This window comes from Triturus cristatus, chromosome 3_2 (genome assembly GCF_964204655.1).
Source record: "Triturus cristatus chromosome 3_2, aTriCri1.1, whole genome shotgun sequence".
Lineage (NCBI taxonomy): Eukaryota > Metazoa > Chordata > Amphibia > Caudata > Salamandridae > Triturus > Triturus cristatus.
This window is the reverse complement of record NC_140584.1, coordinates 850,468,524-850,495,156: the sequence shown is the minus strand read 5'-3', so window position 1 is coordinate 850,495,156 and position 26,633 is coordinate 850,468,524. Positions and strand designations below refer to the sequence as shown.

The 26,633-nt window shown below is 47.5% G+C and overlaps 1 protein-coding gene across 1 annotated transcript in view; it reads left to right on the top strand.

Annotated features, from left to right (window-relative positions):
• Window positions 1-26,633, top strand: part of BLTP2 (bridge-like lipid transfer protein family member 2) — an 800,213-nt gene that overhangs the window by 451,337 nt on the left and 322,243 nt on the right. Inside the window, exons 22-24 of the mRNA XM_085649125.1 lie at window positions 19,150-19,249; window positions 19,905-20,104; window positions 21,228-21,522. Coding sequence (XP_085505251.1) covers window positions 19,150-19,249; window positions 19,905-20,104; window positions 21,228-21,522 — 595 coding nt within the window. The remainder of the gene's footprint in view (window positions 1-19,149; window positions 19,250-19,904; window positions 20,105-21,227; window positions 21,523-26,633) is intronic.

Below are 26,633 nucleotides of genomic sequence, written 5' to 3'. Positions count from 1 at the left end.
GATCCGATTACTCCTTTTTGTGATTCGCTCTGGAATATACTGTGCTAAATAAGCTTCTGTATAATTACCCTGGTCGCTCTGTTTCGCCGAAGTTCGGCCCCTTCGCTGCTATTGGTGAGGTTGTTGGCCCGGTGTCTCCCTGTTCCCCAGGGATAATTTTCAGCTTAGTTATGTGCATCATTATTGATTTTTTGGATCAGGTGGTTAGAACATCACAACCTGATTGGGGAGTTGGTCTGGGTGGGTGGGAATTTTGGGTCGAATGGTTGAGATGTTGTAAGTTCTCATGTTCTTTTTTCTCTCTACAGCTCGATACACTATCACAATCCCAGAGTGTCCCAATGCCCAGTACTGGTTACACAATACTGGTTAAACGAGACCCACCATTCACAGAATAGCACTTTGCCAACTCTTCACAAATAATATAGCTACCATCTCTTTTATCACATGGAACATTAGAGAGTTTAACCACCACAGAAAGGTGAGTTTGGTCTACGCCTATCTCAACAGACACAAAATAGACGTATGTTTCCTTCAGGAGACACACCTGAGAAGCCCCAGCTGGTCTCCGGCCTGCGCGCCTGCTGGTGGGAGAGGAACAATTACTCATCTACATACTCGAACTACGCCCGGGGTCTCGTGGTGTTACTGCGCAGGAGACTCCCATGACACACAACCGACTCCGTCGTTCCCTGCATATACGACCGGTGGTGTTGGCTGCAGTGTACGGACCAAATAGAGATGATTCAGATTTCTTTATTGGTCTGTGGGCAAAGATCTCCAATCTTGGTATACGTACAATCATATGGGTAGATGATTTTAATGCTGTAATGAATGACTGGTGCATCCAAAAGTTTACATCCACATGCCACATCAACTCTGAACATGATAGTTAAGGACAACCAACTATTTGACATTTGGCGGTGAACACATCCTCATCATCGGGAAGGTACCTACATTTCGTCTTTCCACAATATGTAGTCTTGACTTGATTTCTGGCTAGCATCTGGGGATGTGCAAACATGGGCATCAGTATCTCACCTGCCATGTACCCTCTGATCATGCTCATGTCATGTTATCGGTCCAGATCCCGCAGACGCTCCCCCGCGCATTCACCTGGTGCCTACCGGCTGGAGTGCTGCTAAACTCGATGTTCCATGAGGAGATACGCTACGAAATTGCTGAATATTTCGCACAGAACATTGGATCTGTGAAGTCCCCATCCACATTATGGGAGGCGTTCAAGGTGGTTGTGAGTGGTGCCTGCATTGTAAAACAATCCGGGGTCCTAAAGGCAATACATGGCATCCTGGCTAGGTTGAAGGGTGATATCTAGAATCTGAAAAACCAGCATATGCACTCTGGGGAATCTGACACCCTGGTGGATATCAGGGGGGAAATCTCAGATTTTGAAGTAGAAGCCCTCTGAGACACTAGATTTCTTCACTGTCATACTCAAGCTAGGCATTTCGGGGAAGGCGACCATCCAAATAAAATGCTTGCCACCCTGCTACATGTTATGCGGGCCACTACCTATGTTACTGAATTGCTTAACTCAGAGTCCAAATCAGTATACTCTGTGACCGAATTACAGGAAGTCATAACATCTTTTTACACCCAGTTATATTCCACCATGCGTCCTCAGACCCGGCAGAGCGGACAGATTATTTATTATTTAGACACTATACAATTATTATGGCTTGATCATTCCCATCGTGCCTATCTGGACACACCCATACCCACTGAAGAAATAGAACAAACTATCAGTCGTTTACCTGGCAATAATGCACCAGACCTGGACGGGCTCACTACTGCTTTTTATGAAACTTAGGCCTCAGTTTTAGCTCCACATCTGCTTTCTATTTTTCAATAGTCCTTAAATACAAGTGTGTTACCAACTTCACTGAGAGAGGCAGTCATCATTACACTCCTCACGCTGGCAAACCCGCCAAAATATGCGGCTCACACCGACCCCTTTCACTCATTAATGTTGATAATAGAATGTATGCCAAGATCCTCGTAAATAGGCTGCCACTCCTTCTACCTATAATTGTGCGACTCAACCAATCCGGCTATGTTCCCAGCTGCTCAACATCCCACAATTCACGCACAATATTTGAGAGGATGCATCATCTTGACACCCAAATTCCAGCAGTAGCCGTGCCTTTCGACGCCACTAAGGCATTCGATTCTCTAGAGTGGAAATACCTTTTTACCCCTTCTGGCCAGGCTAGGCCTTAGCTTTATTAAGCAAATACATCTACTCCACACTCTTCCTACGGCACAAGTGCGCTCAAATGGCTTAATCTATGATCCCTTCCCAATTGCTTGTGGCCCACGTCAGGGATGCCCGCTATCCTCACTATTGTTTGCCATTGGAATGGAGTCGCTGTCGGCGAAACGTAGGCAGCACTATTTCAACAGAGGCATTGGTTTTACAATGAGAAAATTGGTGGTCTCGATGTATGTAGATGGCCTTACTATACATGCCTGCAAACCGGAGGGTCATTTGGCCCGTCTAACGAGGGGAGTGATCTGTTTTGGTGGCTATTTGGGCATACAGATTAACTGGGTCAGTTCTTCACTATTTCCTCTTACGGACAGCACACAATGATTTACATCGGAGAACCCTTTACAATGGGTGGACAGCACAGTCCGGTATCTGGTCATATGGCTTAGCCGTGACATGGATGAGCTTTGGCTGGCGAACTACGGCTGTGCAATGACTTGGCTGGAGGAAAGGATAAACATATGGTCTAGACTACCCTTGTCTCTCACCGGACAAAATGCTTTTTATTCCTACGTTTCTTTATCTGTTTGTCAATATACCTTAGCCACTCACAGCCCAATTCCTCAGGTGATTAAAGTCTAACATGATCAATTTACTATAGGCAGGTAAACATTCAAGAATCTCATGGGAAGTCCTTACTCTTCCACTAGCACATACAGGAAAGGGAGCACCCGACTTGACATTGTACGCTTACTGTGCCCAGGCCCAATATTTATATTTCTTGCTTTATCCAATTCCTTACCAACCTCATGTGGCCATAGAGACGGACCGGGTGGCCCCATGCCCTTTGTCAATTGTGCTCTATTGTCTTTATAAAAAGCCCAGAAAGGAGATCCATACTGATGAATGTGTCTGCTGGGCATGGGAGGGCTTGAAAAGGAGAGCAAAACTGGATTATCTCTACGCCTCCTGCATCCCATTAGCAAATAACCGCATGCTGCCTCCACTTCTAGGGAAGGGAGCCATTATGCGAGCACATAAACATAAGATTGTTCTATTTGATCTTTATCCAGCTGGACTGTTCCTCTCATCACTGCAAACTGAAATATCTCCACCCATCACAGTCCTTGACACCTTGTTGTACTATCAGTTATGAGCGGTTTGTCGCACACTGTGCAGCACGTTTCGAGCTCCACCCCCGGCCCTACTGGCACTGGAACATATTCTCACCACCCCTTCTCCACGTAAATGAATCATGCACCTCTACAATACAATGCAGAGTTCTTCTCCGATCACTAACGCTGGGGCTCTGTAATGACTGGGTCAGTATCAGCCCTCCACAGTACCAGACGCACAGGGGTTATTTTGCTGTAGACAGTTGAAATTTCTCTACCCGAATTACAGATTAAGATTAATTCATTTTAAATTCTTAAATCATATTTACCATACCCCCTACAATTATCCAAGATAGGATTGATCTCGGAGCCACGCTGTCTGCGATGTAGAGGCCCGCACGCCTCCTTTCACTATCTGGCTTGGCAGTGTCCGAAGGTAGCTTCTTTCTGGGGAGAGGTGTTTACTTTCATATACGTGATCACTGGGCACGAGGTCCCACATACTCATCTGGTGGGACTATTGGGCTATGTCAAAGATATACCCAACACACACCGTCATCTTATTGCCATGCTAATCCTGCTGGCTAAGCACAGAGTGGCTGTTCATTGGGGCAGAAGACCCGCACCCACCAGTAAATAATGGATTCACAATGTCACATACTGCCAAGAGCAACCGTCAAACATATGGGAGCTCATGCTACTCCTATCTTGCCCCAAGTACATCTGAGAGCCATTAATGACCTGGCTTAGACAAAGACACTCTGATTCACCTGCAACTATTTATCCCCCTTGAACACACTGGTTCACTGTGGTCTTGCACGCAACCTTTCAGGATGACAGAAGGGTTACATAGCCTATTAAACTGATTTTGTTGCGTTACTCATCAGGAATCCTTCAAGGGGATACATGCCTTTTATTTATGGCACTGCATATTCTGGGTTAGGTGCACTTCTCCAATATGTTTCATTGAGTGTCATTAGTAACTCATACTGCTCTACGCTGTATTATGGATCTGTGGACTCTTTTACCCTTATCCACTCCCCAACACCTTTCCCTTCCCTTATTTTACCTCCTCATCTCTATCCCTCTCCTTTCCATTGTTAAGCTGGAACTGCTGTTATGCTGTTTTGTACATTATGATAAATGCCAATAAAACCAAATTAGAAAATATAAACTGTCTTCTCTCCATGATAAAATGGTTGAGTCTCAATGCCCTTGCTACATGACTGACTTTGCTGATGATGTTGCGCGACTCCGACTATGACATATATCTCCTTTAGGAGAAACTTCTCCTTAAAAGGGTCGGGGACCACTGAGATCATAAGCATTCTCCAGACAATATTTCTTCCTAGGCCCCAGCAAAAGGGTAGGGGTTCCCATCTTGCTAGCAAATACATTCAGAGGCCTGGTACTCATTATCTCAGCTGAGCTTCCCGGGTGGTTACTATTCCTGGAGCTCTCTATCAACAACTATACGATTAGGTTAACCACAATATATGCACCCAGTGAGCAGCAGGAACAATCCATATGCAAAACTCTCTCTGGTTATGGCCTCACCTGGTAAAGACATTGTATTGGGAGGAGAATGCAACCTGTTCCTAGTCCCCACTCCTGCTAGATCGCCCCAGAGATCCAGCCAGTCTGGGGCCCTTTCCCCTGTGGTCATTAAATGCTTATCAGATATTAGTTTGTTGGATGTCTGGAGACCCATGAATCATTCCACCAGAGACTATTCAATTTACTCAACCTTTCTACAGATCTATGCAAAACTGGATTACTACATAACCTCTTTCTGAGTTCGGGATGTCAGTATCCAAACAGAAATTGGAGTATTAGCCTTGACGGACCACTCTCCTGTCCTCCTTATTCTTAAAACCTCCACGTCCACGTCCCCCGCCACTAGACACAACTTAATGATAACCTCTCACATAACGGTCCAGTCCAGACAGAGCTACACGAGGTGATACAACACTTTCTACAGAATAATGACACTTCAGGTTCTCCAGCCCCTTTACTGTAGGAAACCCTTAAGGCAGTGCCAGAGGTTCCGTTATGGCCATCTCGGTCTGACTCAACAAACATATGATGAGTAATAGACTTGACCTAGAGGGGTGGGTGAAAGATCTTGGAGGTCCACTAGCTCAACAGAGCACGCAAGACCTGGAGACAGCTGACATTAGGCTAGAAACTAATAAAAGCCTTAGACTACGACAAGGCAGAAAAAGCCATCCTCCACACAAGGCAACAATTCTAAGCTGCTCAAAATAAGGCAGAATTGCTGTTGGCATTTAAACTACATGCCAAGTGGCTTAGTGAATGGGTTGCCCTGATTGCTACCCCGAATAGAGAGGAGGCCCAAACAGATGAAGATGTTGCATGGGTATTCAAGATTTTCCACACTAACCTTTTAACAGCAGAAAGGGCAGAACCAAAGGCAGCAGACCTATGACTTTCCTCAGCTCACATTGCACTGCTCCCCCCTTCTTAACCCTCATCTCCCCCAACCCCCCCAAAGAAGCCAGTACAATTGAATCATACATCAGATTAGAGGAAGTGACAACAGGCAATGATAATCTACAAATTTGGAAAGCCCCTGACCTAGTTGGATTCACTCAGCTTTTTATAAAGATTTCTCCCTCCTCCTAGTGCCACTCCTCCCCATGCCTGTACTACTCCCTTGAAGAGTCTGAGGTGCTCACTGATATTATGTGTGAAGTAGTGATAAGTCATAAGCAAACCAGAATAATGTTCTAAAGTTCCAGATCCTCAATCACTATGCAAGACGGGGATGTGCTGGAGGCTCTTTTCCCCCTCACATCAGCATGCAGGTGGATGCAGTATCTAAGACTCGAACTATCTTCTGCAGACATGACACAAAACAAATCTAAAATTATCTAATTTATGTGCCCCGCAAAGACTTACCTTCCTGGCAATCAGGAGGCCTGTCCTGAATAGGCAAAATGTCAGCAGCAAGATGATCCTCTTACCCAAAATTCTCATTGTATGCAGACACTGCTCCACCATCATCAGACTTTGTTTGGTTAATAAAACAGTTACAATGTTATAAAGCCTTTAAAACAAGAAGTACAGTTCATATCATTTTTGAAGTTAAAACCGAGTATGTTTTATGTGATTAAGAATGGCACCTAAAGACCGTTACTTATATAGTGGTATAAAGTGCAAGTGCGATGATAATGAAACACAATTTAGATTTACTCTTATTTGGTTGTTGACTCGTTACAGTTATATGATATGTAATGAATTAAATAACATGTTGTGCAATAAAACCATTTACACTGCCCCTACAACCCCCAGCATGTGAACAAACTGCAACGATTGATTAAAACATTCATATGGGGAGGTAGAAGGCCCCATATGGCTACAAAAAGGGCATATCTACTGGTGGCCCAGGGAGGTCACGGCATTCCAAACCCCTCTAACTATTAAAGAACATCACAGTTGTGATATCTGCTGGAGTGGAACAGCCCCTTCTCTGAAAAACATTGGTGGTTCATTGATCAATCCATAGCAGGGATACACTTCTGGAAAATGCCATGGCAAAGACCCTGGGGTGTCTCCTCCTCCTCATTACTCAGATCTACTATGGTAGCTTGGAACAGAATCGTGATCTCCAGGGGCTTGTCTTCCTACCCCTCACCCCCATCATTGGTAATCCTGAATTCACCCCAGCAGCATTATGTGAAGAATACTTAACTTGGCAGGCATTCAACTACAAGAGGATAGATGGTCTATACGGCCATGATAGGCTGATGGCATTCAAGCAAATCAAGAAGTAACTAAGTGGTTCCAGAGAGGGGAAGATGCACCCATATTATACATTAGGAGGCTTATTATTAGAGGCTTGCGCTGCCGGAGCATCACTTTTTTCGATGCTCCAGTGGGCAAGCCTCTCAATCATATCTATGAGGTGATGCAAAGCCACTCTGTCTTACTTCATATCTATAAGGCCATGTAAAGTCAAGCAAAGTAGCACAAGACGCTGCTTTGCCTTACTCTACGTCAAGGAGACGTTCCATGGGCGTTGTGGTGGGTCTACCCACGCAACATCCATGGATTTAGACGCTTCCCCAGATTAACTTAATCACATAAACCTGGTGCAGTGCTAAAAGTGTACATCTCCCCGAAGCAGGCATAACGTGGAGACATAATTTTTATTTCTGCAGCACACAATGAAAGTGGAAAACACCTCTTGTGATAGTTTTTTGTGCAGGAAGGTGACTCTTCCTGCACAAAAACAATCCTGCCTGCAACAAAGGCACTCTTGCACCAGGGTGCAAGAGTTCCTACTTTTGTGCTAGGCAGCAAATTGTGACCCAGCACAGGGAGAAAGGACAGGAATGTACGGTATTTGATAAAGGGTGCATTCCTGCCCTTTCACATTGGCGTAGGGCAGCGCACCAAGAAGATTTGCGGTGCAGCTCTATGCCAGTTCCTCATAAATGAGGCCCTAGGTTTATTGCCACGCTTTCTGGGATTCAGTTACTCAAGTACTTCCTCTTGTCCCGGAAGACTTAATCTCTCTCCTAACCTAAGACATACAGGACTGTTGTGACACTGGCAAATTTATAATTTAGTCTAGAAACAACTGGTTCCATGGGTGAGCCATTGACACTAGTGTTGCCCATTTGTCACCATGGCTGGCTGCGGTCGACTATATTTTGTTGGGACTCATCTATTTGGGTAGAAGGCCATTTCCACTCTTCAAAGGGAGCAGAGCCACAGTGCACACCCTTAGCTTATCTCTCCCGCCTCGTCAGATGGTTTAGCCCCACTATTCCTTTCGTGGTGTTGGCACTGGTACCCTATTCTGACAGCCACTTCAGCCTCAGCAAGGTGCTTAGCAGTTTCGTGGCCGAGGCTGTGACAACCATCAAGCCCACTGTCAGAGATAGCACTCTACTGCCCCACCGCGTCCCACCTGCCAAACCCCTTTAGCGTGCCCTTAATTGAGCATAGTCACTCAGTTGGAGACAGGATTCTAAGATTCTTACCACATTGGCCAGGCTTACCATTGAACAGGTGGGTCCTGCAGATTGTCAGTGTAGGAAAGTGGCTCTGTGTATACTGTTCCCAAATAGGTACAGTGTGTACAAAGTCCACAGTCCCCGAAGGTTTGGCAGAGGCTAAAGTTAGATATAACCTTACTCTCTCAAGTGGTAGCTTGGTCGAGCAGTAAGGCAGTATCAGAGGACAGTGTAAAGCATTTGTTGGACACACTCAGTCAGCAAATGGTCTCACACACTCAAGAACTGAACTGTAGACCAATGGTTTGTATATAAAAATATATGGTTGTTTTATTTTAGAACCAACAATAGGTATCAAAATATACTGTTTGAGGCATATGAGCTGCAGATTACACACTTGTGCTTAGATCTCCATCTGGTGTTGGGCCCGGATGTTTGCAGTTGTTTTTCCTTTTGGAAAGTCTTTGGAAGTCACGAGGTCGGTGACTCCTCCTTTGGATCGTATTGCACATAGGCTTCGGTTCCATCCTCAGATTGTTTTTTTCCGCCATCGGGCTCGGATGTGATCTTCGCGCTCCGGTTCCGAACAGCTTCCAGTTCGACGATCGATGCGCAATCCTCACCCCAATTCGCGGTATTGTTTTCGATCGCGATCTACCCACTCGACGCGGCTCTCATCGGCAAGAAACTTCGATTCCAGCCGTCGACGACGGCCGTCGGGCCTAACCAAGCTCCGGTCCTGGCTAATGGAAAGGACTCCCTTCAAGAAGGGCCCTTGATGTGGGTCCAAATTCCCCCACACCGATCCCCACGAAGTATGTAATCTCTGCCTCTCCCCTGAACAAGAGGCTCGAGACTGTCCGGCGTGTAAGTCCTTCCGGTCCAAGAAAACCATTCGAGACCGAAGGGCCAGAAGAACCATGGCACACTTGTCGACGGCGATTCTGGACGACATCTTCGTGGAAGGCGTTGATGCTCCAGAAGAACACCACACCGACGAGGGACTCGTCAGCGCCTCCGAAGCCGACGATTCAGATCTGGAGGACATCACTCCGGCACAGAGGGTCGTGAGTACTAATCTACCCTCACCGGCACCGAAAAAGACTTCGTTCACGCCTTCGCCTCCAGGCCTAAGCAAGACCAAAGACACTGCTTCCCACACCGCACCTTCGGGACCGGTAAAGAAGCCGATTAAGCCTTCCGGCGGCTCAGCCAGTCCACCGTTGGTGCCGATAAACACTCTTCGGCACCGATAAAGAAAATGGGATCCGCTTCGACACCGAGCCCCGCACCGAAACACTCGGTGCCGAAACCCAGCTCCAGCTCCTCGGTACCGACACCATCTTCGGCACCGACGAAAGCACACAAGGCCACCGACACTTCGAAGCCGAAATCCATCTCGGCGCCTACCAAGCAATCAGACCTTTCCAAGCATAGTTCCAAACAACGAACCAGCACGGATAAAGCCAAAAAACCAACGTCCCTGACGCCTTCGGCGCCGACGGACCAACCAACCTCACCAGAACTCTTTACACCGGATCCATTACAAAAATCATCTAACCAAGGATCCTAAGACCGGACATTTGATGCTCTCCATCAAAAAGAGACAGCTGGAAAAACCTGCTCCTCCTCCACCTCCAAAGAGGAAGGACTCTGCTACCTCCCCTTTCAGAATACCTTCCCACACTTCCACCGCCCCCTCCACCTTCCCCTCCTCCACCTTCTCCGCCCCCACCTCATCATTCCCCAACACCCTCTCCGGATGATGATGATCAGGGGGATCCATATGATGACATAGGAGACGCCCCAAGATTTACCTACAGGGGACCCCACCCCCACAGGCTCCCCAGACCCATGGGACGATTATAATATCCCTGACATCCCTAACGTCCCACAGGATGATCTCTACCCTTCCAGACCTTCCCCACCAGAAGACTCACCGGGGTTAACCATCTACTACAAAGGGCGGCACACTATCACGGGGTAGATCTCCATACCGACCCCTTGGAGGAGGATTTCCTCCTCGATACGTTTGACACCACACATAGGACTACCTCCATATTGCCTATGCTCAAGGGAGTTATAAAACATGCGCCAGAGGTCTTTAAAGACCCAGTCAGAGCCAGTCATTAACCCGCGCATTGAAAAGAAATATATATCCGCCCCTACAGACCCCTCCTACATCAGAGGGCCAGCACCACTAGATTCTCTGGTAGTGTCCACAGCACGTAAAAGGACCAACTCCCAGGCGTCAGGCGAAGCACCACCACCTGACAAAGAGTCTAAACTCTTGGACGCATCAGGCAAGCGTACTGCATCCCAAGCTGCCAACATATGGCGTATCGCTAATACACAAGCGCTACTAGCCAGGTATGACAGGGCCCATTATGACGAATTAGAAGGCATAATTCAACATCTCCCTGATAAATACAAACCTAGGGCCAACGAGCTAATTCAGGAGGGCAAAACCATTACTAATACCTCCATACGTTGTGCCCTAGATGCAGCAGACACAGCCTCCAGGGCCATCAATACTAGTGTCCTCCTCCGTCGCCATGCTTGGCTAAGGATCTCAGGTTTTAAACCGGAGGTACAAGCCTCCATCCTCAACCATCCCTTTGACCAGGAACATCTGTTTGACCCAAAAGTGGATGAGGCCCTAGAAAAGATGAAAAAGGACACAGACACGGCAAAATCCATGAGAGCCTTACAATCACACCCTCCCAGGCGCTCCTTTCGCCGCTCTTCCTTTCGGAGCACATCCAGAGGCTACTCCTCCGACACCGCTTCCACCCCATATAAGGCCCCTGCCCAGTCCACCTTTACAGGGGGCTACCAAAGAGGCGGCTACAGGGGCAACAATAACAAAGGCAGAGGCAAGACAAACACCGCCCGCTCTGCCACCACACATACCCAATGACTTACCTTCACTCCCCCCAGACCATCCCACTCCGGTCGGGGGCAGACTCCAAAATGTCCTCCCTGTCTGGGCTACCATCACCTCAGACAAATGGGTAACACAAATAAATCGGTCAGGCTACTGCCTAGAACTAATATCTACCCCCCAAACATTCCACCCAGACAACGCCCAATGTCACAAGAAAATCTAACACTACTAAAGCAGGAGGTAATCTCCCTCCTACAGAAAAGGGCGATAGAACACGTTCCTACCAACCAACGAAATATGGGGGTCTATTCCCTATATTTTCTCATACCAAAAAGGGACGAGACTCTGCGACCCATCCTAGACCTCCGGCCCCTGAACAGATACATACACTCAGACCATTTTCACATGGTAACGCTTCAGCAGGTACTTCCACTGCTTTCCCAAAACTACTTCTTGACCACTTTAGACCTAAAAGACGCTTATTTCCACATTCCAGTGCACAACGCTCACAGGAAGTTCGTCAGATTTGAAGTGGACGGCCAACAATACCAATTCAAAGTACTCCCGTTCGGAGTCACAACAGCACCACGAGTATTCACCAAGTGCCTAGCAGTAGTGGCAGCACACCTCAGGAGACAACACATCCATGTCTTCCCATATCTAGACGACTGGCTACCACTATCTAGCTACTTCACCAACTGGGCTTCACAGTAAACCACGCAAAGTCCCATCTACAACCATCCCACATAAAACAATACCTCGGTGCCACCATAGACACCTCAAAAGCGCTAGCCTACCCCAATCCTGCCAGGATTACAAGCATTCAGGCTCTACACGCAAAATTCATGGCACAACACTCCCTTCCAGCTCGAGTGTTTAGGCAACTAATAGGGATGATGGCCTCTTGCATCTTCATAGTACCTCACGCAAGACTCCAGATGGGTCCTCTCCAAGAGTGCTTAGCGCGCCAATGGAACCAGGCCCAAGGTCAGTTAACAGATCTGGTGTTGGTAGACGGTCGTGCCCATCGCTCTCTGCAGTGGTGGACCACCACAAACCTTTCCAAAGGTCGACCGTTCCTGGACCCGGTTCCCCAGATAGTACTAACAACAGACGCATCGCTCTCCGGCTGGGGAGCTCATCTATTACATCTCACCATGCAGGGCACATGGACACCTCAACAGAAGTTACTCCATATCAACCATCTGGAGTTACTAGCAATCTATCTTCTTAGCCCTAAAATCTTTTCAAACACAGATTTCAGGCAAGGCAGTCCTAATCTGCACAGACAACATGACAGCCATGTACTATATTCAATAACAAGGCGGCACACACTCTCCACAGCTCTCTCAGCTAGCACAGAGCATATGGGGATGGGCCATACCCTAGAAAATCTTTCTCCTAGCTCAGCATGTCCCAGGAGTCCAAAACACTATAGCAGATCTGCTCAGCAGACAAACACAACAAATCCACGAGTGGGAACTCCACCCACAAGTTCTACACCCGTACTTTCAAATCTGGGGGCACCCACAGATAGACCTCTTCGCCACCCACGAAAACACCAAATGCCCAAGCTTCGCCGCCAGATATCCACACCCATTGTCCAAAGGAAATGCGATATGGATGAACTGGTCAGGCAGATTTGCGTACTCTTTTCCGCCTCTCCCACTCATTCCACTAGTGGTGCGCAAACTACAGCAACACTCCCTCACACTAATCCTAGTAGCTCCAACTTTGGCCAGACAACCGTGGTACACCACACTGCTGGAACTATCTGTAGTACCGCACCAAAAATTACGCCTCTCTCCACACCTCTTAACCCAGAACCATGGAGAGATCAGACACGCGGACCCAGCTCAGCTCAACCTTGCGATCTGGCTCCTGAAATCCTAGAATTCGGTTATCTAAATCTTCCCCCTGACTGTATGAACGTTATCAAAGAAGCTAGACGACCCACCACTAGGGCGTGCTCTGCCGCCAAGTGGAAATGTTTTGTTGTCTATTGTCACAACAGCACCATCAATCCCCTAGATGTCTCCATTCAACACATCATAGGCTACTTACTCCACCTACAAAGGTGCAATCTAGCCTATACGTCCATTCGCCTGCACCTCGCAGCCATAGCAGCTTACCTACAAAACAGGCAACATCTATCACTCTTTAGAGTACCTGCCATTAAAGACTTCATGGAAGGCCTTAAAAGAATAATTCCCCCCAGAGTGCCACCCTCACCTGTGTGGAACCTAAATATCGTTCTCACCAGACTAATGGGGCCTCCCTTCGAACCACTACACAAATGTGAACTCCAATTTTTAACTTGGAAAACCGCTTTTCTTGTAGCCATCACTTCCCTCAGAAGGGTCAGTGAGATACAAGCACTTACCATTCAAGAACCTTTTCTACAAATTCACCATAACAAAGTTGTTCTCCGTACCAACCCAAAATTCCTCCCTAAAGTCAGTTCTCCCTTTCACCTAAACCAATCTGTAGAACTACCAGTATTCTTCTCACAACCACAGACCGTTGCAGAAAGAGCTCTCCACACACTAGATGTCAAACGAGCCTTACTCTACTACATCGAGAGAACACAACCTTTCCGTAAGACCAAACAACTGTTTGTCTCTTTCTCTCCACCACACAGGGCAACCCCATCTCCAAGTCGGGGATAACTAGGTGGATTGTCAAATGCATTCAGATTTGCTACCACAAAGCAAAACGAACGCTATCCGTTCCCCCTAAAGCCCACTCTACACGTAAAATAGGGGCTTCAGTGGCTTTTTAAGGGAACATCCCATTACATGGTCAACACCGCACACTTTCACTAAACACTATTGTGTAGATGTGCAAACTAAGCAACAGGCTAGTGTGGGCCAGGCTGTACTCAAAGCATTATTTCAAACCACTGCAACAGATACGGGTGGCCGCCGCTAAGGATGGGTACTGCTATATAATCTATGCACAAGTGTGTAATCTGCAGCTCATATGCCTCGAACGGAATATGCTACTTACCAGTATGCATCTGTTCTTGGCATGTAGAGCTGCAGATCTACACACGCCCACCCGCCTCCCCGGCTACCTTTATCTGTTCCAGTTTATCTTATTTAGATACTACACACATGGGCCTCTTCACTGTTATTACTACGATCCATCTTTCCCTGCTGGCGAAAAACAATATGAGGATGGAGCCGAAGCCCATGCGCAATACGATCCAAAGGAGGAGTTACCGACCTCGTGACTTCCAAAGACTTTCCAAAAGGAAAAACAACTGCAAACATTTGACTTTCCTTTGAATCTCCTCTCTTCGTTCACAGACCGCGCTTGGTGGATGCTGCTTCAGTGTACCAAGCAGTTCCTACAAGGCTAAGAGTGTATCAAAACTAGAAATAACGAAAAGAGGTTTATTTTTTCAACATTTCTATTAGACGTTGGGTCCTCTGCTATTAGTTGTTATCAGAAGGATAATAGGTCTCCCAGGAAGAGCGAAAACTACAGAAAAACTGGCACTTGCACTCCATATTACAAATTTCCATATTTTCAACATCTGCAGAATAGGTTGAAGAGTGCATTTTACAAATTTGTATGACACTATTGTCTGTATTCTGACTCCAAACGGATATCTAAGACTGTTAATCATCACAGTTGAACCTTTACAGCCAGGGCACAAGTCAGGGGTAGATGGCGTCCACCCACTCTCTTCACAGGGTGAACGTCCTCCACCCTGCCAAAAACTTGGGCCCCACTGAAATATGCTGAACTTGTCCCGGGGTAATTTTCAGACACAATGACACATTTAATCATCTCCTACATGTTTGCATTTGTTTCAAGGAGTGAGGGAGCTTTGTTGTTTTAAATTCCAGCTAGACCCAAAACAGAGCCCGAATCTAAGGGGCAGTCAGGCCTTCTTTTATTCGAGTATCCTGGCTGTGAGCGACCTGGAGCTTCACATCTAGAAGCAAATGCTCTGGAGGGAAAACAAAGGCACCCAGGTACTTATTACTTCACAAGTACTTAAGAGAAGCCTGGTTTTGACTTTGTTCAATCCCAGTATATAAGAGAAATGCATGCAGTGTAAGAAAGTCAGATGTGTTGGACTGCCCCAGTATTTACACAAATATCAATTTAAGCATCACTATTTTATTTATTTTATAGCGCTACTCATCCCAATGCAGGGTGCCAGAGTGCTTTATATCACACATACACATTATACATTGACAATGAATCATATAAGTAGCAAATCAATGTACAGGTTATGTTACGTAGGATAGCAAGGGTTACAAGGTGCAAGAGTCACATGTCCTTCATAGCTTAGTGGACTATATTAGAAAGCTTACCATTTATGAACTGCAAATAACAAAAAATCTCTGTTAAAGCAGTAACCAACTTACCCATGTACAATAAATAAAATTCTGTTGTCTGCATGTTACATGATTTGCTTAGCAGGAGACACATTAACCCTTTATGCTACTTTGATTCGAAACTGGGATGAGACAAAACGTAAATCTCTGCAGCAAATGTGCTAATCTTCAGAGTATTTTATTATTTTTATTATTCCCCGAGATTTACTGGGCATGCAAAGATCTCTGGAGGAGGTGCCTAAGCCCCATAGATATTTTAAAATTTCAATTTTGCAACCAGCTGAGCAGAACAAAGTTGCTGCCATATTTTTCTTTGTTGTCAGTTTCTTTGTGGCAGAGTTAAAAAAAATATATATATTATATGTGTATATAAATATATATATATATATATGTGTTGAGGCCTAGATTTTGTGCTGGAGTTGAGTACCTTTTTTGGCACAACCCCAACACAAAATTTTAGTTTGTTAAATCTTGTAATGTGCTTAAATGTTCTCATTATAGACCTGCTAAACATATGTATGAGGTATTAAGATCGGATGTCACATCTTGTGATGTCAGTTTCTGTGTGGTCATGGTTTGTGATGACACTTTCCGTGATGCCACTTCTTGTGATGCCACGTGTGATGTCACATGCCATGATGTCACTAGCATGCTGCATAACTTGCTTAACTTCTCTTTATGAGATTAGAAGTCAAGGACATATGCACAAATCAACATTTCACAACAAATTAAGCACTTATGTGGCTGGGGCCCTAGGGGCGTACCAGACCATATACTAAAAAAGACGTATAAGAAGAACAACTTGAGAAGGGAGAAGGCCTAAGGTCTTCAGAAGCGCTGGGGCCTCACTAATCCACCCAAGGCAGGTAAGTACAGGACCCACGGGAGACGCATGCAGTGTGAGAACACAGCCCCGGATCCCAATAGACTTCAATGGATTAAGTCGCAGTTGGAATTTTAAAGTTTTAGGATACTTCGGGAGAGTCTACATGCAAGTCACTTACAGGGTAAGTAGTTCTAGAGCCAACATACACAGGAGCACCGGAGTACTCGAGTTACCTCACCCAGGGAAGCCGGGTGCATAGGTGTCTTTTGGTGTCTGGTCGCGGTGTCATTTTCAATGGGAGCCAATGAAGACTTGCTGCTTGTGAAGACAGGAGAAGTGTCCGGTGGAATCCAAGGCTGGATTCAGAAGAAAGAAGACCTGAAAGCAGTGGAGACAGTGTTCAAAGTCACTTGCCAGTGACCCGGGGCCAGGAAGCTGGAGGCCCACAGATGTCGGGTGATTTCAGGTGATCACAGGTGTCTTGACTCTTCAGCCACGAGGTCCAGGAGGCGTCGACGATGACCAGGAGCTGGATTCAGAGTGTCCCACGAAGTCTGCAGCTTACTGAGGTGTTGGCAACCGGATTGGAGCCTACACGCCTTGGCAACAGCAAGTCTCGTGGAAAGTGAAGAAAGTCAGCGGTGCAGACCAGCAAGGTCTGAGGGACTCACCCAGTCAGGATAAGTCAGGGCAGGCCTGGAGCAACCAGGGGAGCCCTTTGGTTCTGTAGAAAAGTCTTCAGGGGACCCACAAGCCAACAGGCAAGGGATCGCGAAGACGCCTCGGGAGGATTCACGGTCACTCGGGACGAGGTAGGCCTCTGATCTTCGGAGGAAATCCTGCTGGAGGCTTAGACCACACGTGGTCCAATGCACAAGTTCTTAGAATGTCGTGAAGGGGTTGCACTCGACAATAGTGCACGGTACCCGGGTATTGCTGTTCCTAGTCACTCGTGGGGTCCGCTGGCCTCAGCTTCGCTGGGGACTCACGATGGCCGTCGAGAAGTCAGGAAATCCACTTCCGGGGCTGCAGGAACTTCGGACTCTCGCGGGAGCAGGAAATTTTGCGACCGTTGATGCAAAGTTTTGGTGCCTGCCAAGCAGGGGAGTCACTCCTTGACTCCAAGGGAGATTCTTCAGTCTTCAAAAGGTAGTGGAACGTCAAAGGTTCAGGATTCTTCTTCAGAGCGTCGTCCAGGGATATCTAGTTTGCAATGGCAAGGGTTCCCTAACTTATCCTGAAAGGAAGGGAGGGACTAGCTCTATGACCACTCCTCTGGGAGGGTCAGGGGAGTGGGTGGCGACACCCACTTCCCTTTGTCCAGTTTCATGCCAGAGCAGGGGCTGGTAGCCCCTGTACCGGTTTGAGCTGGCATATGCACAGAGGAGCCTACTGCTCCCCCAGTGCAGGACTTCAAAGCACTCTAGGAGTGCACCCACCAAGCCCCAATACACTAAATCCTGTCTGGAAGGTGGATACACCTCCCTGTGATAGGATGCCTATTGTTGGGCCTCCTCCACTGCGAGTTTCAGTCAGCAGCAGGAGGGCAGCCCAGTGTCTGTGCTGGTGGCATCCATTTTGTGATGCCAGGGCTCTTCAGGATTCTACCGGGTTTCCACAGTGGGTACATGTCTATCCCTCTAGAAGAGTGGGATCATACTCCCACACCAGTTACTGGTGTGGGGGTATGATTCCAAAGCGCTTGACACCAAACACAACATGTTTTGATGCAGCCATCCCAAAGTTAGCATTTACCGCTAGGTTATAATGCACTTAAGAATATATGGTTTAACCGCATCAACAGACAGCTACAGAGAATGGACTCTGAGAGCTGCAGAGGGGCCCTGCCCAGGCAGAGGCACCCCCTCACATGCAAACCAAGCACCCTGCCCTCAGGATTGTTAGGGCCTACCTTAGGGGTGACTGATAGGTTTATATGTGTGTGTAAGGTGAGATATAGGGAACCTATACCTCAGTGTGGAGTGCTAACACTACCTTACCCATGCTGCAGTAGCAGGCCTGTGGTGTCAGATTTAGTATGCTTCCCAGGGGTGGCATAATGCATGCTTCAGCCCCTGGTAGGCCTGTGAAGTACCTATGCCCTTGGTACCTAAGGTACCATATACTAGGGGCTCATAAGGTACCACAGTATCCAATCACTAGTGCATCTAATATGCACTCCATGTTTAAGGGAGTAAGCAGATAGGCTGGGGTCCCGAATAGCAGGATCCCAGCCAGACTAGTCAAAAACCATCAAAACACCAGGAAAAAAATGGGGCAACCATGCAGTCAGATTCCACCTTCCTTCACCTGTTTACAGCTGACTGTTCCCAAAAACGAAAATATTGTGTATCATCAATATCGGTGTCGTCCCGTAATGAAGAACTTGAATTACAAGAATGTAACTGTTGTTATCCAGGTGCTTATGCAATAATTGTGGAGAACATGACGAGGGGCAGAGCAGAGGATAGGACTTTCTGTTTCATTCAAATGTTCACAGTGAAAGGGCAGGCTGTCCTCTCCACTTAGCACACTCCTCGTGCTCTTTTTTGTTTGTAAAATTGTAGGTTACTGCAGTAATTGTTTCAAAGACTTACTGACCCCATATAAAGACATTCATGGCAAAGAGTTTGGTGTTCTGAACTCATGGTAATCGTGATGGGGATGATTGATAGACGTGATTGTCGTGTGTATAATGGTTTTTGTGTAATGTTTAGTAATTTGCGGCTTTCTTGCTCTCTCTCGCTCCAGATTCATTATTGGGCTTCCTTTGCACAGCAGCGTGGCATCCAGGTGGAGTGCAGTCAGGGCCACATTTTTGCCCGGGGTACGCAGAGGCTTATACCACAAGGTGAGAACCTAACACTTAGTAGTTTGAGTGTTGGTGTGCAGGTGAAAGGAGATGTGGGACCAGCGTTACATTCTGGGGTGGCATATGGGAGCTCCTCATGCCGCATTTTGTACGTGTATTGAACACAGAACATACAAGTGCTCCTAAGGTCATGATATGGAATAATAATACGCACATGCACTGAGGTGAGCGGAAATGGCAGAGACTGAGTTATTTTTCATAAATTACCGTAGAATTTCCATAAAGAAGGATTTTACTACTCCTGGCCATTTAGAATTTCTGGCCACAGGCGTGTAGCCTATTTCAACTGTGCGTGCTCTACTTTTGAATATTTTGTTATGCATTATCTGTTCAGACAGCCTCCCTTCTAAAATAAACTGCAATATCTCTCCCTTTCTGCACACCTTGATCCCACCTTTTCCGGGTCTTTTTCCACTTTTTTTGCATCACTACTCCTCTTTTCTAATGTCGCTTAACACTTCTTTTCTTCATCCTGTCCTCTTTCCTGCTCTCAAAGCCTATTCTTCTTTTATCCTTTCTTTAACTCAGCTCTCTTTTAATTCACCTTTCCACCACCTATCTTCACTCCTGTGTTTCATTTTGTTTGTTTACAACCTCTGTATCTTTTTTGGCCTTCTCCCTATCACGCTTGCAGCTGGAACAGTAATGCGACGCCTGATCTCTGAGTGGAGCGTTCCTCAGATGGTCAGCGACCTCAGCTTGGTGACTGTCCATCTGATGGCGTCAACTTGTGATGAGAATGCAGACCACCAACTGGATCTCCTCGTACAGAAAACACATCTGCTCAGTCTTTCCTCCTCGACATACCAACGGCACAGCAACCGGACAGAGGAGGTGAGTCTCACCCATTGAACTTTGACCGTATACTTTTTTCCTCTCCCTGCTTTCTAGTGTAGGGTTCTCCAAAGTCAGTCTTGGAGGGCCAGCTCAATGCCACTTTTTAAGATAACTACATTTATCTAAATGGTGATATGCAAAACATCTGACATGGATCCAGCCCTACAGGACTGACTTTGGAGAACCCTGGTCTAGTGGAATCCTCATTTGAAAATTGATGCTGAAAAACTAAACATACCTACATTAATACATGTTTGGTCTTTTTAGGTTACGGGAAGACCCCTTATCTCTAGAGACATTCATTTGTTAGCATTTTCGGAGTTTTAGTCTTGGTGCGCTTCACTAGAATTAATGGGCTTACAGTTCCTGATTAAAATAGTTTGTAAAAAGGTATCATACAGCTCTCCAGTACAACAGCTTCACCTTGCAGTTCTTTTTAAACCATGGTAAGAATTACAGACAGTGGATTATATCCAATCACACAAAGAGAACTGATTGAGTTGTGTGCTCTACAACAATTAAGATTCCATCACAATCAATATGACTTTGACTGGGATGGCACTAAATATTATCTAAGATTGATGGGTTCCATCCCCTTTCACGAGATAGAACAGATATGATATGGACCTGTGCAGGCTTTACGCTTGCTCCTCTGAGTAGAGTCTTGCCGCCTCTATGCTTAATTTTATGCTGGAACCCAGCTGCATTTACTTCCCAAGCTGAAAAGAGCATCACAAAGTGTGCGCCACTCCACACTGTAACTTACATATTTCGGTACTGTAAACTGCGTCTGGAGTTACGTGCTCCTGTCACACCAAATCCATGGTAGAAACAGGTAATATGAACAATATCTTAGGCTCTAAAAACGAATTCTGAGTCAGTTGACATAAGTAATACGATTTACTGTATTGCCTGATGTCTGAAACAACAACTGTTCTCATAGTGCAAGACAAAATGTCGGTGGCCTGCAAGAAATAAGTCACCTGACGGAGGAAGCAATACTGTGGCGGATTTCCTAGATCTGTACAGCCTGCCTCCCCCACGCTTAGTGACATGTTCTTTTGTGTGCCCACCCACTCCTTTCTTGTCATTGTATTTGAAATCCATTCTTTTCTTACAGGAGCTCTCAGCCATGGAAGGGGAGAATGCTTTCTACACTCACCGCCTTCACCTGGTTGATTTGCGGGCATCATGGACTACATTGAATCGCGACATTGCCTTTGGCCTCTATGATGGCTACAAGAAGGCGGCTGTGCTTAAGAGGAACCTCTCCACAGAAGCGTTGAAGGGACTGAAGATTGATGCCCTGCTCCAGTCGAAGAAACTGAAGAGGGGCTCCATGCACGGGTTCCCTCCTCCCAAAAAGATCATTACCCCTATCATCAGTGGCAAAACCGAGCGGACTTCATCAGGAGGTGAGCCACCAGGAAACAAAATACACTGTGTTATCCAACCCTGACACTTGAACATTGTTTGCATTTCAGATAACATACATAGATAAGCCGGTTTCTGATGGATACTTCTAACTTCAGATTCCTAACCTTTAAAATATCCCTATGCACTAGACTGGATCTGGTGATTTTTCTTGTGATTTGGTCCAAGCCAGCCACGCTGACACTTACTCTGTCTACACCATTAGAATACCTATTGCTGATCATGTTCCTTGAGGAACCGTTAGCCTGATCTAGACCAATGTCATGCTACAAAATTACTAAAGTGCATGCCAGACTCTAATCTGACATCTCTGCCTTGATACAATGGACAGCATAGACTCCCTCAATTTTCTTTCTGACTCTGATTCTGACTTTGTACAGGAGGCACAAATTGCCCCTATGGACACTGATGGTGCACTGTATGTAGACTTGCAAAATGCCAGTGGTCAGTATACATCTCCTAAAACAGAGCATTGCTTGTCACAGGAGACTCTAACAGAAGAAAGTTCATTGTTTGCAGTAGAGGTTTTAAGGGCAGCTGAGGCAGTAGAGGAGCTATTGCCCACTGCTGAGGTGAATACAAACAAACTGACTAAGGTTCTCCAACCAGATCCCACTTTATCTTCTCCACTAATGCCAATTAAGGAAGCCTTACCCTTCATTTCCTCCCTACCCCACCCCACCATCCACCAACATCAAAGCAAACTATGAAGGAGCACTCTACAATCCTGATCAAGGAGGTCAGTCTTTTACTTTCCAAGTGCCCCATCGAATGGGTACCAGACTTGGACAAAGGTGCTATTCTTGCTACTTAATTGTTCTGAAGAACACCACCCACGGCCAGTTCTCCTGCCGACACTGCCGACAATCCTTCACCATCATCAGCCCCCCACGACTGCTGCCCGCACTACTGACGCCCTGACGGGCATACTCTCAACGTACGCTCCCTCCACAGACACGCCACGGAGATCTGGGACCTGCTTGACACCCTTTCGTCAGACGCCGCCTTTTTCACGGAAACTCCAGCACTAGCGACCCCCTCTCCAACACAGAGCACCTCCACTTCCAGATCCAAACCAGCCCCAGAACCACGCTGCACGGGGCTCTCGTCTACAGACCTCCCCCCCCCCCCCCCCCGGGCCTCGCACCTCTTCTGCCACCGCCAACGCCTTCACGGACTATATCCTCATCGGAGACCTGAACTTCCACCTCAAAAACTGCAACAAACCTGACTCCACCACTCTCCTTGACAACCACGCCAACCTCGGACTAAAGCAGCTCGTCACCACCCCCACCCACAGAGCCAGACACACCCTCGACACCATCTTCGCAGGAGGGACTAACATCCTCTTCAGCCACACCACGCAGCCCCTCTGGACTGACCACCACTGCGTACACTTTACCTTCAACACCACCATCGCGGCCAAACCCGCCCGCATCCGCCCGAAGGAACTGGAGCAGGATCACAGAGGAACAACTCAACACCACCCTCCTCCATGACCCCCCATCCGCCACGACCAACGCCAACTCCGCAGCCAAAGAACTACACCGCTGGATTTCCAGCTGCGCTGAAAAGCTCGCACCCCTCCGCCACCCTGTCAACTAACGCCCCCTGAAGGCCGCCTGGTTCACCTCCGACCTCCAAGAAGCCAGGCGCTCCTGCAGACGCCTCGAGAAACTCTGGCGGAACAAGAAAACCACTGAAGACCTGAACAACTACAGACATGCCATGAACGAATACCACCAGCGCATAAGAGCCACCAACAGGACCTTTATCAAGAACACAATCCACTCCAACGCAAGTAGCGCAAAAGAACTCTTCAACGTCATACAGCAGTTCACCAAACCCCCCAGAGAAGCCAGGGATGTTACTTCATCACAGGACCTCTGCAACACGCTCAGCTCCTACTTCCACCTGAAAATCAAGGCCCTCTACGACAACTTCAGCAAACAGACTCCTGACACCACCCCCTCTCCACCACCAACAACCGGCCGACCATCACCACTTGGAAACCTGCTACCATTGAAGACACCACCAAGACCATGAAGAACACCCACTCAGGAGCTCCCACGGACCCCTGCCCACCGCACATCTACCACAGAGCCGCCGCCATAGCTCCCGAACTAGGCTAGACCATCAACGCCTCCCTCGAATCCGGCATCTTCCCGACGACTGGAATCGGGCAGAAGTCAAGTCTCTCCTCAAGAAACCCTCGGCCGACCCGACAGACCTGAAAAACTACCGGCCCATCTCCCTCCTTCCCTTCGCAGCCAAAGTCACTGAGAGATTCATTAACGCCCAGCTGACCACCTTCATCGAAGAGAACGCCATCCTCGACTCCTCTCAGTCCGGTTTTCGCAGCAACCACAGCTCCGAGACCGCCCTCCTTGCCGCCACTGATAACATCCGCATGCTCCTCGACCAGGGAGTACCCCAAGGATCAACTGTGGAGTACCCCAAGGATCCTCGCTCAGCCCCACACTTTTCAACATCTACAAGGCCCCCCTGAGCATGGGCTCAGCATAGTATCTTACGCCGACGACACTCAGCTCCTCCTTTATCTCACGAAGAACCCTGAAGACACCAGACTCAGCTTACAAGAAGGAATAAAAGACGTCGCTGCCTGGATGAACGACAGCTGCCTAAAACTGAACTCGGAGAAGACCAAGGTCCTCGTCCATGGTCCCTCCCCCACAGCGTCGGACAGCTCTTGGTGGCCCCCTGCCTTCGAAAACCCACCCACCCCGACAGACCACGTCCGTAACCTCAGCATCATTCTAGACTCCTCTCTCACCATGACCTGCTAGATAAATGATATTGCCTCGACCTGCTTAAACTCCCTCTGCATCCTCCGCAAGAGCATCAAGTGGATCCCCCACGAATGCAGAAAGACCGCCACCCACGCACTCATAACCAGCAGACTGGACTACGGTAAAACCCTCTACGCCGGGATCAACAAAACCTTGCTACACAAGCTTTAAACCATCCAGAACACCGCAGCCAGACTCGTCCTGAGAACCCCACGACACTAACACATAGCCCAAACCTACGAGACCTCCACTGGCTCCCCATCGAGAAGAGAGTAACCTTCGAGATACTCACCCACACCTACAAATCCCTCCACAACATCGGACCCAAATACCTCAACAAAAGAGTCTCCTTCCACGTAGGAACCTCCGCCCCGCCGACCTCGCCCTAGCAGAAACCCCACGCATCCGCAGAACCAGAGCAGGCAGAAGAGCCTTCTCCTACGTCACAGCAAAGAACTGGAACGAGCTCCCAGTCAACATCAGACGCTCCCACTCTCTGCACACCTTCAGGAAGAGCCTCAAGACCTGGCTTTTCGACTGATCCGGGCTCCCTCCCCAGCGCCTTGAGACCCTCTCGGGTGAGTAGCACGCTTTATAATCCCCCGATTGATTGATTGATTGATTGAAGAAGGGTGGAGACCTCAGGACTATTCTAGACTTCCTCCCGTTAAATGCCTTTCTAGGAAGGACAATACCTAAATGCTGACGCTGGCTCTCTGCTCTGGACCTAGGAGATTAGTTGGTGTGCTTGGAGTTGTAGGACCCATACTTAGTAAAATCCGTCTGGCAGACCCACAGTCTTTACATGCAGTTTAAAGTGGTCCAAGAACATGTTAAATTTGCCATGCTTCTCTTCGGCCATAACGACAGCCCTTCAGATGTTTGCAAAAATGACGACTGTTGTTATTCTGCCCTCCTTTGTTTGTTGGGAGTACATATATTCCTGTACCTTAATGACAGCCCGCTAAAGGCAGGCTCACTGCAGTCTGTCGTAGACTACCTACAGGCGATTGCCAAAGACATGACATCGTTGGCCGAAGTCTCACATGAGTCCCACATTAATGATCCTATTCATTGGAGTAGTCCTGGATGTGGTGGAGTTTAAGGCCATGCATCTGCTGCAGAGAGACTAGGACATTAGAGAATATTTCAAGATCAGTCCTGGTTGTCAGTGAGGATGACTTTGAGGCTCAAAATAGCTCAGGATCTGCAGCAGTGCCTGTCAGGCATCAGCCTGACCTGGGGCAGGCCACTCTCCCTCTCCTATTCAGAGTTCACTATTGTGATAAACATTAATGTCGGAATGAGGGGGCCGCCTGGAAAAGGTGGAGTTAAGGGCCTTTTGTCTCAGCTGGAGCACCATTTCCATATCAACTTGCTGGGGCTTCAAGCAATTTATCTGGTCCTCAAAGCATCCCTGCCATCCATGGGTGGAGCTGGTGCAAGTTCTCATGGACAACACAACTGCAACAAACAGGGCAAAGTGGGGTCCTTGATTCTGTTTAGGAGGCCCTACACCTCAGAAAATATCTGGACCAGCAGTACATCTTCCTGTTCACCACCCACCTAGCAACAATGCTGAATGCTAAAGTGGATGAACTAAGCAGGCATCATCTGGCAGATCACAGGTAGCGTCCCCACCCCTGAGGGAACGCAGTTTATCTTCGATCAGTAGGGAATGCCCTAGCTAGATCTATTTGCTGCCATCAGCAATGTTATGTTATTTTATGTTATGCAGATTTGTAGAGTGCATTATCGCCAGGGAGGATATCCTGGCACTGAGCAGGTGAGAGTTTAGACAAACCGAAGGCCTAGTTGGACCACTTGAACAGCCAGGTCTTCAGCTTCTTACGGAGTTCAAGGAGTGAGGAGGAGGCTCTTGTGTGTAGTAGCAGGTCGTTTGCCTCTTTAGGAGTGATGTTGAAGAAGGCTCGACCCCCAGATCTGGTTGTCGGTATGCTTGGGATGTGTGCAAGTAGGTGTCTTGAAGAGCAGAGGTGTGTGAAAGCAGATGTGATTGTTGGGATATGCTGGGCCATTTTTATGTAGTGTATTGCAAGTGTGGGTGAGCAGTTTGAATTGTGCTTGTTTTTGTATGGGAGCCCTGTGGAGCTCCTTCAGGTGTGGTGTGATGAGTGTGGGGCATGGGAGGTTGAGAGTGATTCTGGCTCCAGAGGTCTGAATGTTCTGCAGCATTTTTGTGAGTTTTTTTGTTGGTCCCACCATTGAGGTTGTTCCTGTAGTTCAGCTTGCTTGTGACCAGGGTATATGTGACAATTTTC